The sequence below is a fragment of the Platichthys flesus genome, chromosome 16, assembly GCF_949316205.1.
Source record: "Platichthys flesus chromosome 16, fPlaFle2.1, whole genome shotgun sequence".
NCBI lineage: Eukaryota > Metazoa > Chordata > Actinopteri > Pleuronectiformes > Pleuronectidae > Platichthys > Platichthys flesus.
In genome coordinates, this window is record NC_084960.1 from 15,511,072 (window position 1) to 15,524,770 (window position 13,699).

The following is a 13,699-nucleotide window of genomic DNA, read 5'->3' on the forward strand; positions in this document are numbered from 1 at the left end:
TCCCGAGCTGAATATTCCCACGGATAGTTTTCCGAAAATTTACCGGAACCCTAGTGATCAGTAAAAAAACCTTGAAATCAATTCTAAAAATAACAAGGAGCCAATGGAGAGAGGCAAGGATCAGGTTCAGGAGCCTAGCTGCTGCGTTCTGAACTAGTTGGAGTGGGGAGGGTGATTGTGGCCTAAGTTCTCCTCCCTCTAGCAAAAGAGACAAATATTCATCAAGCTAAGTTTAACCACATTCATGCGTTTGTCACGTAACCACTAGGGTCTTTAAGTCCCAACAGGGGGTATAGCTCAGTGGTAGAGCATTTGACTGCAGATCAAGAGGTCCCTAGTTCAAATCTGGGTGCCCCCTGCTTGAAGATGTGGCTATAAAATTAATCATGTGATAGGGTTAGAGTGCTGGATGCCAGCAGAAAGTAATGCAAGTTAAGTTGTGTTGAGTTTATGTTGGAAGTTCTGCAATAAATGATACTGAACAGCAACAGGTTTGTCTCTGGCTGTGTATGGGAGACCCCGGTGGCACGTCCATATTATCAATCATCTTTCATAAAGTGGGACAACTATAACATGTTTTAAAAATAAATTACATATTTTGTTGCTTGAAAACATCTCAAACTAAATCTGAAATTCATGTCAATATGGCTGCCGTGAAAAGGGTCTAAAATAAATTATACATATAAGTTAATTCAAATGATGTGGTGCCCTGGAGCAAGGCAACAGTGATTTGACTTATTATGGTTCATTAGACCTCGGCTCAGGTTCAACGATGCTGAAAATTAGAAGACATCACCGTAAGAAAAGTGATTAAACTGTCATGTGTTCAGCCCCAACGGACAAGTCTGGGTGGGCCAAGATTATATCTAGCCTTTATATGACCTTATTAGTTTTGTAATGAAGCACATGGATCATTTCGGTGGTGATTACACTTTTTCATTCAAAATCGTACAAAAACACACACAAACAAAACTGTGGGGACCATTTAAACGCGTAGATCCCAGACTGTGCCTCAGTGAAGAAAATGTGGCACACACGTCTCTAGCCGTTGATTACTTAAAAGGATTTCGGCATTGCATATTTTGGGAACGTGCTCTCCTGTTCTGCCTCAAGCGGTTTTACTCCTCCACTGCACCATGTAGTTTCTCTCTCTAATGACTAACACAGGTGCTTCTTGTTCTGTTTGGTACGTGTCAGGTTGAGGAGTCACTGCAGCCAATTCACAGGCACTAGACAAGGCAGACACAAGTGTTTGAACAAAGCATACAGGCTCTGATTGCAGTGTGGCAGACATGAGGAAACTCAAGAATCCAACACTATGAAGTCAGTGCAGAAAATCGCTGGTGGAACTCAGGGACATGGACATGAACCAACAGGGAATTGAACACTAAACAGACGGAGTGACCAGGAAGACTGGGGAGCAAAGAAACAAAATAAGGGAAGTAGGGAGAATTAGGCACAGGTGAAAGGTCCCAGCAGGATATCATAGGCTGTGTCCCAATTCAGGGACTGCAACCTCCACAGGCTGCATTCAAGATCGATTGTGTCACAGAGGTGCAACTAAGTTGTCCCACTTGCTCCAACAGATGGATCCATCCCTGCCCAGCCTACCGCTGGAGGAGGTTGTTTTTTGTGTGTCACTGAATGGCGGCTGACTGCGGACGTAGGGAGAAGGGATTTAAAGTTTGAAATTCAGCAGAATGATTGGCTAGAAGAGATCGTGGTAAATCTGGTTGGCCTTTCAGGAAGGCCCACAATCAGCTGATCAATAAGCAGGTCAAGTCTTCCTGACTGAACTTACACTGAGGTTCATTAAAACTGTCGCCTACCTAATAATGGTGTGATGGGTTGGTGACACCGATCAGGGAAATTCTCCGTGGACCGGATCATCTCAATTTGGCCACAAAGGAGCGGTCTTTGCGGAAAAACAGGAAATAATGAGTTTGAGGTCCGAACCGAACCTCTAACCCCAACACAAAACTTCCCAAATCCCAATGAAATCCAAAGAAAATTAAGCTTAAGATCAAATAAAATGTACATAAAGTCTTAAACAGGTTGCAGACCTGAACAGCACAGGCCTAATAAGTGAGTACCGATTGTTTCAGCCTGTGTTTCAGTGAGCCAGTGTTCAAACCAAGAGCTACTATACCAGATTTAAGCCTGCCCCATACTTCTTTTTCACCCTGTCCAGGAAAACACGCCCTCGATGTCGTGACGGAGGTGAGGCAGTATTTCCGGCTCGTTGGTCGGGATTCAATTTGGTATGTGGCCATGTACATTCAGCCTTCAGCGGGGCTGAGGGATGAGAGGTTGTGAAGTTCACACTGCGGGACTCTGGGTGTAAAATGCCAGAGCACAAAGCGAGCGTTGAGTGGCGCTCAGTCAATCTTAGCTGGCAGCCATGTTGTTTTGGCCTGAGTTCAGTTCGGGTGCAGCAGCGGCAGCGGTGTCAAAATTCAGCTCAACACCTCTCTTCTCTTGTAAGTCCCTCAAATGAGATGCTCTCCTCATGTCGGACACATGAATCAGCTGTTTGACTTGGCCGTCCTGTGGCTCCAGCAGCAGGGAGGGAGGAGGAGGAGGAGGAGGCCTCCACCCGCCTTCTTCCTCCTTTCTGTACATGAATGTTTAATCTTCCAGACATATTCCCTCAGTGACCAGATCTGAGGCAACGGCCCCGATTGTCTGAAAAATCCAGAGGGCCCAGACAATTAGTGTCCCCACAATGATGCAACCGTGCCATCAATCCGTCACCGCGGAGCCTTTTAAATCAACAAACCTCTGCCAGACTTAGAGTCGTTTAACCTCTATTAACAGATCCCACTTGGAATTCAAGACACTGTGTTGTTGTTTTTCTGCTTTTAAAGTAAAAAACAGTCATGAGGCCAGATAGTAGAGTTGTAGCGGCTTCATTCACTGTCTCCTAGTGCCACTGGTTTGCACTCGTCGTGATTTGGCGACCCACCAACAAAGAGCAGCTTTATTTCCCTCTGCCTTTGTTGTTTTACGACCTGTGAAATGGCCGTGCCAGTGTTCCTGCAACGTTTATCCTGTTGATTCTAAATGATGTCGGAAAATAGCGTTTTGTTTTTATGCTGTATACTCTTCAAATGCATGTTTTACAGTTTGCCTTTTTCCCTCGCTCTTTCCTCCAACCAGGGTCGTCCATTCGAGCAAACTTGTATTTACCTCCGCCGAGGAGGTTGTCTTTTCAACCTTGGTTGTTTGTTTGCTAGTCAGCGGGATTACTCAAAATCTACAGAATGGATCACCACAAAACTCGGTGGGAAAATATGCTATAGGTCAGGGAAGAGACCATTGAATTCTTTTATCAGGTTTTTCAACATTTTCATGATTTCTCAGAGAATTATTCATGGGTCCTGGTGAAAAATGATTTGCTTGTTTGAGGGACTGATAAGTTATTTGGTGCAGATCCAAATAAAAGTCTTGATCTATTGAACGGAGAAGGGGTTTTATAAGGGGGCCATCTCAATTTAAATTTAACGTGTATTAAACAGTAAAATGACAGATAAATAGTAAAACTGACAGTTTCTACTACTGTATTATCCCACCTATCCCACCTATAGTGTATTCCTGTTTATATATTTATCTTGCTCATAGTGTATTCTCCATTCTTATATCATACCTTACCTCTTAATACTGTTCATATTCCATTTAAATTTCTAACTGTACTTCCTGTTTATTTACATATTCCACTATGCACAATACTATGCACTTTTACTGCCTTTTTTTGCACTTCTGGTTAGATGCTAAAATGCATTTAGTTTTATATGCAATTGTAGTGTGCAATGACAATAAAGTTGAATCTAATCTAGTCTAATCTAAAACATTAAAAGTGAATAATCGAGAAAGTGAATGAACTAATTAAAGGCTATAGTAAGAGTATAAATGTGTATAATTCCTTTTGACCCATCATGATCCAACAGACGGTGCATAATTTTACCTCAGACTAATTTCACTGAAATTTATGTAATGTTTTTCAATTTTTTTTGTATTTGCAGTAAACAAGCTAGTAAATACGATAAAACATTGTGTTACACAACATAATTGCTGTGACAGTGGTTGTGTCAAAGGAATTCACTGTCTTTATTTCAACTCTTCTTCGTCCTCTGGGATGTTCCCTCGCAGACTTAAAATAAGATTAGGTCTGAACTTTCCCTCCTCACGGTCCACCCCTCCCCTGCCTCCACCATCTATCTTTCAGAGTCTAATGACCTGCACTCAGTGTACAGCCAGGAGTCCTGCAGTCTCTCTGGAGCCTTGGTTGCTTTCTACCCCAGCTCTAATACAAGTGTGCAGCATGATGCTCAAACCAATGTCACACGATGTCTAATTATTAGAATAAAATTATTTTCATTATCCCATTAATTACCTCATATGTTTCCATCACCCCCATTCACCATGATATTGGTACAAATAAATAAAAAATAAAAGAAACTTTTATTGATCATTATAGTAATGTTATCTAATGATATATACACATTTCTCATACACTTCTATTTGATTCGCTCCATCCACAAAATTAACTCAAATTACGTAGCTAATTATTCTTTTTTAAAAGCCCATAAAGTCCATGTCTTGTCCATGAGATACGGCTGACTTCCTGGTTATAAAACCTTGTTAAGGGTCCAGATGAAATGGTTTATTATTTGCTTAAATCAGTGGACTGTTGTATTTACAGATTGCAGTTAAGATTATGTAAAGTTCCATTTCTTTAAACTACTTATTCTCTTGATGGATCTGTGGTCTAGTCACCTGCCACCATGGGTCCCCCAACACCAGCCAGACGACACTGACTCACTAGTATAGTGAATTTGTCATTTTGTAGTGGTGTCCGAATGTTTAGTGAAATTTGTTATACCGTATACAGTGGACATCCTGGTTTCCCAAGATGCATCTTGAAATGTAGAGTACAACCGAATGTATTAATGATATTATCTGAGTAACATTTTGACATCTCTCTCTGTCTCTCTCTCGTCTACTGTCATCTCGTTACTCTGTCTATTGAAGGCTATAAAATACCCCCCTAAAATACTAAATAATAATTATATTAGAAATCATCTATTATAACATAATAATAATAATGCCTTTGTGTTATATCTATCGTATGTTTATTTGAAACTGCAAATTTAGATTTTATCTATTGATTACCCCGATTTTCTGATAAATTATTCCCATTACAGTTCATAGGTATTTACTGAATTATTTTAAGTGGTGTCCTTGTTATGTAACTGTACTGTAAACAGAGAGGAGAGACACAAGCGTATTTCAGTTGCCTCCCAACACTGTTTAATTTCATTAAACCCTGCAGCTTTATGTTTAAAACGTGCCACATAGAAACTTATGTAATATTTGGGTGTTATTTATGCGTCTCCATCAATCTGCTGATACTTTCTCTTGTTAAATAGTGGAGAACTCTTACCAAAAACTCTCACCCTTAGTCCGTGCATGTGTGGTCAGGTTGAATTGGTCGCCAGAGCCTGTCTCACAAATTCCTTTTCATTCAGTTGGAACAGAAAGAAAGAGAGAGAGAGACAAAAACGGGGTGAAAGTAAGATTGAGAGAGAGAGAGAGAGAGAGAGAGAAAGAGAGCGGGAGAGAGTGATTCAGTGGCCCGGGGAGAAGTGAGCAGAGGGGGAGAGAGGGAGAAAGCCCAGAGAAGTTTTTAGTTGAGTGGACGAGCACAGACAATCCCTGGCACACAGCTTTGTGAGTGTCATGTAAACCACCCCTTCGCTCTCCCTTTTTGTCCCATTCAGTGCCTGCCACCCTCCCTTCTCTCTGCCCCACCCTGTGGCCACTCTGCTCCGGACTTGAGGGGTTCACCCGCCTCTATAAAAGCCCCGTCTGTGCCCCAGGCGAGCTTCATTCCCCATCATGGAGAGTCAGAGAGTCCAGTCCTCGTACAGGAAGCGTTATGGGCCTCAGGGCTCCAGCTCCACAGCCCCAAGAATCGGGAGCCTTTCCTCCAACCGCTTCTCCTGGCATGGCTCCCCGCGCATCCTCACCCACTCCAGCCCAATATCCAGGATCTCCCTGGGCTCCACCAACCCGGCCCTTTTCCTGGGGAGCCCCGCCGACCGGCTGGACTTCCCCGCCGAGTCCCTGATGAAGGCCCAATTCAAGGAGACTCGCACCAACGAGAAGCTGGAGATGATGGGCCTGAACGACCGGTTTGCCAGCTTCATCGACAAGGTGCGCCTGCTGGAGCAGCAGAACAAGCTTCTGGGGGTGGAGCTGAACCAGGTGAAGGGGAGGGAGCCCAGCCACTTGGGAGACATCTACCAGGAGGAGCTGAGAGAGCTGCGACGGCAGGTGGACGGTCTCACTAACGGCAAAGCACGGCTGGAGATAGAGAGGGACAACCTGGCCGCAGATGTGGGAACACTGAAGCAGAGGTAGGAGGAAACAGGGCGGGGCTCCAGTGGGCGGAGGATGATGTTGATGTGATGAACAGAGAAGAAAAATCAACCCTGTTACTGTTCAGTGATCAAGGGAATAATCCAACATTTTTACATCCTCATTTTGCTTTCTTCTACTTTTGGTTTAGTTAATGATACAATTGACAATCAAAACATATGATACTGTAAGTTTCACGGTAAATAATATAATCTAAATAAACCTCATAAATATTGACATATTCTTGCAAAACGTTTTATGTTAGAATAAATATGTAATGCACAAGGTCTTTGTTTAGGCAACAAATAATGGCCGAAATCCCTATTAACATAAAGACAGGATTTAAATGAACCGAAAGACTTAGCTGTGAGTTTTGTCTTCCAAAACTAATTGCAAATCTATTTATATGCAGATTTGATTAGACTCTGACGCGTTGGAATGCAGACCACAGTGCTTTGCCCGGGCTTTCCTCCTGGATCCCTTTTTTCACAAACTTGATCCTGGCTGAACCCCTCATCATTGAACGAGTGTGGAGGAATGAGGCAAACACAATGGCGGCCGTACACAAAGGGGGCCCGCACTCGGGCAGATGTTCTCTTGTCCCCTGTGTTTTTTTGCAGTTGCACATCCAGAATTGTTCACACTGAAGGTGCACATTTGGCACGAATGTATAATTTAATTTAGTCAGGGTAGACAATTGACTTCAGACTCCTCTCCGCCCTCTGATTACCACATAGATGCTGGTCCACTGGAGTGTATAGGTATGGTTGTGGCTGAGAGGTCAAAGGTCACCACCTCTCTCCTCCAGCCACTTCATTCAGTGGACTTTGCGTGAAGACGTACAGATGTTACCTCGAGTCTGAGCGTGTATATTCCCATGTTACAGATGGATCGCACGGTGGTGGATTATCATCCTGTGTGTGTGTGTGTGTGTGTGTCTGTGTGTGTGTGTGTTTGTGTGCGTGTGTGTGTGTGTGTACACCATCCCGTGGGAAAGGCCTCTGGCTGTGAGATCGGAGTGAATGTGTAGTGATGCGTGAGCCGTCCTTTCAGCTGAGCCCCCGTCGTCTCCTGCAGCACGGAGAGAGTAGCACTGATCAAAACCCCTGAAATATGGTTTCAGTCCTCATAATTTAACTCGTTATTTTACATAAAAGTCCCATTCGAATTGCAGAACTGGAAAATTGACATTTTACCCCTTGTAAAAAAAGGGGGGGTGGGGGGGGGGTTTATAATGCTGTAAATCCAATGCTAAAAATTTTATTCAAAAGCGTCTTGCTGATTCCAGCTTTTCCTTTTCCTCAGGCTGCAGGACGAGATCGGCCTCCGACAGGATGCAGAGAACAACTTGAACGCCTTCAGACAGGTCATTATTTTCCCCAGGTGTCATCTTCTAAACAGTTTAGATATTCAACATGACTGTCCTCCGTCCGCACTCATTCCTCCATGTTTCTCATTGCTTGCTGAAAGGATGTGGACGAGGCTTCCTTAAATCGAGTCCAGTTAGAGAGGAAGATCGATGCCCTGCAGGATGAGATCAACTTCCTGAAGAAGATCCATGACGAGGTAAGGAGGAATTTAAAAGAACAAGGTGACAGATAACATATTGTGATGAAACTTTAACACCAGTTGGCTTATTTCCAATTATTACAACTCACTGGAGCTCACATTGATTCTTATTTTGGTCTCAACATTTTTTCCCAATATCCTTTTCCCTCATCAGGAGATTCGTGATATACAGGAGCAGATCATGTGCCAGCAGGTGCACGTTGACCTGGATGTGTCCAAACCCGACCTGACTGCTGCCCTGAGAGACATCAGGGTCCAGTATGAAACCATGGCCTCCTCAAACATGCAGGAGACGGAGGAGTGGTACCGATCCAAGGTCAGAACACTATGATATGTAGCACAGAGCCACACAAAGTAGAAAAGATGGAACAGAAGCAGGCCAACTGACTGTGTGTCTTCCCATGCAGTTTGCCGACCTGACAGACGCAGCCAATCGAAACGCAGAAGCCCTGCGCCAAGCCAAGCAAGAGGCCAACGAATACCGGCGCCAGGTCCAAGTGGTGACCTGTGACATGGAGGCGCTCCGTGGAGCAGTAAGTCCCCTAAACCATGGAAAAGACTGGGAGACACTATACTGCTATGTTATCTAACAACCAATGTCCGATGAGTCTATATGGTGGAGCAGGGGTTCACAACCTTAATGCCCTACTTGGTTCAAACCTTGGTTCAGCCAGAGGCCTTTCTTTGCTGAGCATGTTCTCCTCCTGTCTGTGTGTTTTCTCCGGGTTCTCTTTGGACTGTTGGACCTTCGTATGTGCTCGAGTACCAATCTAGTTTTGTGCTTTTACCATTAGCATCAACAGACTCCGATAACTGTGTATTAATGTGTGTATTATACTGCAGTAATTCAAATTAGATGTTTCATCAGTGCACTCACGGTCAGTATGTGTCACACAATGATAGTTTTCCCGTGTGCACATTTTGACGTAGTATTGATCTTTAAACACTGGAAGGTGCTGTTTCTCTAATGTATGAAAGGTTTCAGCTGCAGTTCACTGTGTGGAAACACTTCATACTGTTGAGTCAGGTTTGGGGGAAGTAAAAGCGTAACTTTTTTCTCTTCTCCTCCCTTTCCCTCTCGATCGTTTAATCCTTCTCTCACTTCTCCATTTCTTTGCTTGAACTCTTCTCCAGCACATTTTTCTCTATCAGCTCCTTCTTCGCTCCGTCCTCCTTCTCTGTGATCTTTTGCTCCCTCAGCTTCGCCTTGTCTTTGTCGGACCTTGAGGCGAGTTCCTGAAAAGACCCACGTGTCACTAAAAGTTATTATTCAAATCAAAGGGATCTGATGAAACCTACTTGGAGCTCACTTGTTTTCAGGATGAGGAGCTTACTGCATCTGCAGCTCTCTGTTGATGGTGTCCAACTCTTATGGTCTCAGTTTCGTCCTGCAGATTTCTCTCTCCTTCATTTTCAGTATCTTCCTCAACTCTGTGAACTCAACCTCCAAACCTTTCCGTGTGATTTCATAAGACTTGGCTTTCTGCTGCAGTTCTTTTATGGTTTAAGTCTCAGGATAGAGAATAATTCACGGTTCTTGATGACAAAACAACTGACTGGTTTTGGAAACTGATATTTATGAGTGTGTGAAATTCGTTGCAGATCCAAATAAAAATCATTGTTTCATTAAAAATCTGCACTGAAAACATAGTAGAGACTGCCCTCATATTATCAGGTAGAAGGAGAAGTAATTGGTGGATTTACAGCAGTAATGTAAGTATTAAAACACTGTTAGTGAATTTGCTTTTACAGTTAATCTGACCAGAACATTAAATGACACCTCAGTTAACATCATCAGATGCTGGTGGGACTGGTGGGACGGGTGGGAGTTGTGTTTTGGCTCCAGGGTTCATCACCCACTCCTCTCTGTCCTCCGTCAGAACGATTCTCTGGAACGCCAGCTCCGGGAGATGGAGGACCGCTTCGCCATGGAGACCGCCGGTTATCAGGATACAGTGAACCGTCTGGAGGAGGAGATCCATGCCCTGAAGGATGAGATGGCGAGGCACCTGCAGGAGTACCAGGACCTCCTCAACGTCAAGCTGGCCCTGGACATCGAGATCGCCACCTACAGGAAGCTGCTGGAGGGAGAGGAGACCAGGTGAGCAACAGCCCTGTGGACTGGAGTGTACTGGTGTAGAGTGGACAGGTGCGTGTGATGATGATGTTTCTCCTCTGCTCCTCCAGGATCGCTTTTCCAGTTCAGAGCTTTTCCAACGTGCAGTTTCGAGGTCAGTATCAAACGAGACCCACACATTTGTTTTTGTAGAATTATTGAAAATCTTGCGGTGATGATTACAAAAATGGTTCAGGTTTTCCAAAAACAGTGTGCATCCGTATCCAAATACAAATCCGGATTTGTTGAATTGAATGTGGTTTCAAGAGAAGACTGTTTACGCCATGGCAGAGGTGTGCGCTCTCTGATGCCATTTGAGTGTGAAGATTGGAATAATGTGGTGTGGTGGATGTGTTTTTTTTGGGGGAAAATCTGTAAGGCCCTGCTAGAAACGCTCGTGCCATAGGTGACTTCTCTGGTCTAAATGTTGCCTCTCTCTCCATCCGCTCACGTTTTAGAAACTAATCTGGACACCAAAACCCATGAGTCCCCTGTGAAGAGGAGCATCCTGGTTCGAACTGTGGAGACCAGAGACGGGGAGGTACGTGCTCCCACAGAGCCACACTCCCGCTCTCATTTACAGCTGCACATTGCACCTCTTACCCAGTCCCTCTGGAGGGCAATGTTTAACCCCTCTGAAGGCTCTCACAATTATTCACCGCGGCTCACCACACCTGATGCCTGGTGCAACAACTAATCCCGAAACTCTCCCGAGACTTTTATTTATAAACCTCTTTTTTGTCTCTCTTCTTTCTTTTCAGATCATCAAGGATTCGACCTCTGAACACAAAGATCTGCCTTAAACCAGCTCTCCCAGCTCATCCTCCGTAACGATATGAGGAGTTTCTATGCGTATTATCACTTCTTGTTGTTGTTTGCAAACCCCAGAGCTGCCCTGTCAGAGTCATCACACCATTTCATATGTCTCTCCTTTATCGTTATCCTTGGACTAAACTATTTACTGCCTTACACTCATGTTGTAACCCTGAAGTACCACGAAACGTCATCACTAATTTCTGTTTAGCTTTTTGTACCGCTCCACTTGTTAGCTTGAGTTCATCTTAAATGGTCTGTAGCTAGTTCCAGTGAAGAAAAAGGACTGGAATTTACTGGTAATGTGTTTAACTTTAACCTGGACTGACAGACCTAATTTTTTGCTTTGTTTCTGATCAGCTGGCGTAGAGGAGGCCTCGAAACGTAGCGATCATGGTGGAGGTCGACATGTGGTTATTGTGTATGTGAATTAGGGTGATGAAGATGCAAGAGGGAGTTGGGGCTTTTCGCGGAATTCAAAGTGGGTTTCGGGCAGGGAATGAGAGATTTGTGTATGTTAGAGCAACGTTTGGCAGAAAGTGAATGTAAGCCGATTCTTTTTTTCTACTTTTGACCGGGTGCTATTTTACGTCTCATTTGCTTGCTGCAGCAGCCACACGTTGCTTTAAGGTCCTGCACACTAGAACAAGATTTGCATGCTTCGGACTGGACCTGCTCTCGGATTTGAATTTGGCTGCGCTCCGCTGGTTTGTTTCCATGATCTTCTGCTGCTGCTGTGAATGTATAGTCCTTTACATAACCGAGAGGAAAACAAAGATACGTACACTCACTGTATTTAACCTTATTCTGAAAGGGTCTTAAATGTAACTGAAGAATACTGTATTTTAACACAGAGATGCATCTACTCGTGCGTGTGTGAGCATCTCAATTGCAAATGCAGTGGTTTATTTCCCCGTCTGCTTTGCGGCAGTCATCTGTGAGAAAAGTTTCACCTGAATAAATAAACAATAACAATTTGTAGTTTAGATTCTTTTTTGTACCCTGGTGACCTTTTACAACCACCTGCAATTGTCTGTAATTAAAAAAATTGAATTAGCACAAATAAGTGAAAACAACCAAATGTCATCCCTACATGAATTAACCTCTCGCCTGCACCTATTTCTTCCACCACACACTCATCTGATGGTGTTTCTCCAACACAACCTGATAATACATGATCATTTTTTGGACGTGTCAGGGTCTGCCCACTTATCCAGCACGAGTGGTGTTAGGGACAGGGCCGGGCTGGAGGTGTGGAGGAGGGTGTTTGGTAAAACTGACTCGACCTTTGCTCCCACTGCTTCCAGTTAATCCTTTGAATTCACCAGCCAGTTTCTGTAGTGGTTTACTGATAGCAGAGCGAGACGCAGAGGTGGAGGAGGGTGCTGTGGAGATAACCTCCAACAACCCAGCAGTGCAGCTGGAACCCTTGTTTTTATTTTCATTTTGAAAAGGAGGATGTTGAAGTAGAAGGCCGCTGTAAGGATGGATGGATGAATGAATGGATGGATGGATGGATGGATGGATGGATGGATGGATGGATGGATGGATGGACGTCCCAGCTCAGACACTGTAATCCTTGTGATTCTCTGGAAGCCCTTGCTGACTGTAGCCGTGCTGACAGGCCCTGGCACTAATGAGCATGGTACTCTACTCCGTGGCTGGCTGTCTCTGCTCATCGCCAAGGACACACTGTGATTCGTGTTCCCATGTGCCTCCCACCTTCTTCTCCCCTCCGCAACTTCCACCCTGATCACACGACCCTTTCTTCTCTCTCTCCCATTAACATCCAGCCCTCTCACTTTGTTTTGTGTTTATTAGAGTCTCCTAGCAAAGACACAGCTGCTGAAACCTCTGCATATGTGAATATAACAGTAGTTTTGACCAGTGCTGCAATCTGTGGAGCCATGTTAACTTAACAACAATAAAAGATTGTGTTTGTTAGAGTTCATGCCTCTTGTGGTTTTCCTCTGACGCACATACCCATATATCAGCTCTCATCTCACTGAAATGAACAGTAAATAAACTGATAGTCAACTTTAGGCTGTCAGAGGTTGACAGCAGCAGGCGGGCTCAATCAGACTGGTTGTGCTGCGAAGCTGATGGGTTCGCCTCCTGTAGTATCAGCTCACTATGAGTTACTGTATCCAGGCAGAGAGACAAGTGTTGCCTCAGATGCACCTGATCAAACAGTTCATAAAACAGTTTAATATCTAAAATGTCACTGTATTGATTCGGCTGAAAAGCTATGGATCCGAGGCTGTTAAATGTCAGGGTGGTTTGTTTGAGGCGTGAAAGAAGAAATGTGTCTAAAAGAACAATCAGATACCCTTAGGCACAATAAAAACAAACCATGTTGTTCATCCTGTTCCTTCTGTTAAAATATCTCTTCCTGATGGGGACAAGATTTGGAGATATAACTCCTCTGCTGGAAGTCCTCATTTAAAGAACTGTAAGATACCCATTAGATTGAATTGGCTCTGACAGTTAAAGCATCATATTAACCTCAAATAAACTTTGGAATGAGGACGATGGTTGTTGAAAAGGACAACGGCAACAAAGAGAGATCCTTTCCACGTGTGTGTGTGTGTGTGTTTGTAGGTTAGACAGTTGAGTTCAAATAATATAAACCGTTCCTGCACATTATGCTACTGCATTTCAAAATCCATCAAAAATTATCACCTAACCCTTGATGGTGGGGTCGGGCTGTACCACTAAACCACTGTGCTGCACACTTACAATAACATCTTACAAAAAAATCTCCCAGTTAGTAAAACTCTA

At 43.9% G+C, this 13,699-nt stretch overlaps 1 protein-coding gene and 1 non-coding gene across 2 annotated transcripts; both read left to right on the forward strand.

Moving 5' to 3' along the window:
* The first annotated feature begins 286 nt into the window (after nucleotides 1-286).
* Nucleotides 287-358, forward strand: trnac-gca (transfer RNA cysteine (anticodon GCA)). Its single transcript has one exon. It is a non-coding gene; the product is annotated as a tRNA-Cys (tRNA).
* A 5,514-nt stretch (nucleotides 359-5,872) lies between these two features.
* On the forward strand, nucleotides 5,873-12,865 carry gfap (glial fibrillary acidic protein). Its single transcript, XM_062408916.1, has 9 exons — nucleotides 5,873-6,419; nucleotides 7,726-7,786; nucleotides 7,891-7,986; nucleotides 8,144-8,305; nucleotides 8,397-8,522; nucleotides 9,870-10,090; nucleotides 10,177-10,220; nucleotides 10,564-10,646; nucleotides 10,867-12,865. The coding sequence occupies exons 1-9, from the start codon at nucleotides 5,899-5,901 to the stop codon at nucleotides 10,906-10,908; spliced, it is 1,356 nt and encodes a 451-aa protein (XP_062264900.1). The 5' UTR covers nucleotides 5,873-5,898; the 3' UTR covers nucleotides 10,909-12,865.
* Nucleotides 12,866-13,699: the final 834 nt, after the last annotated feature.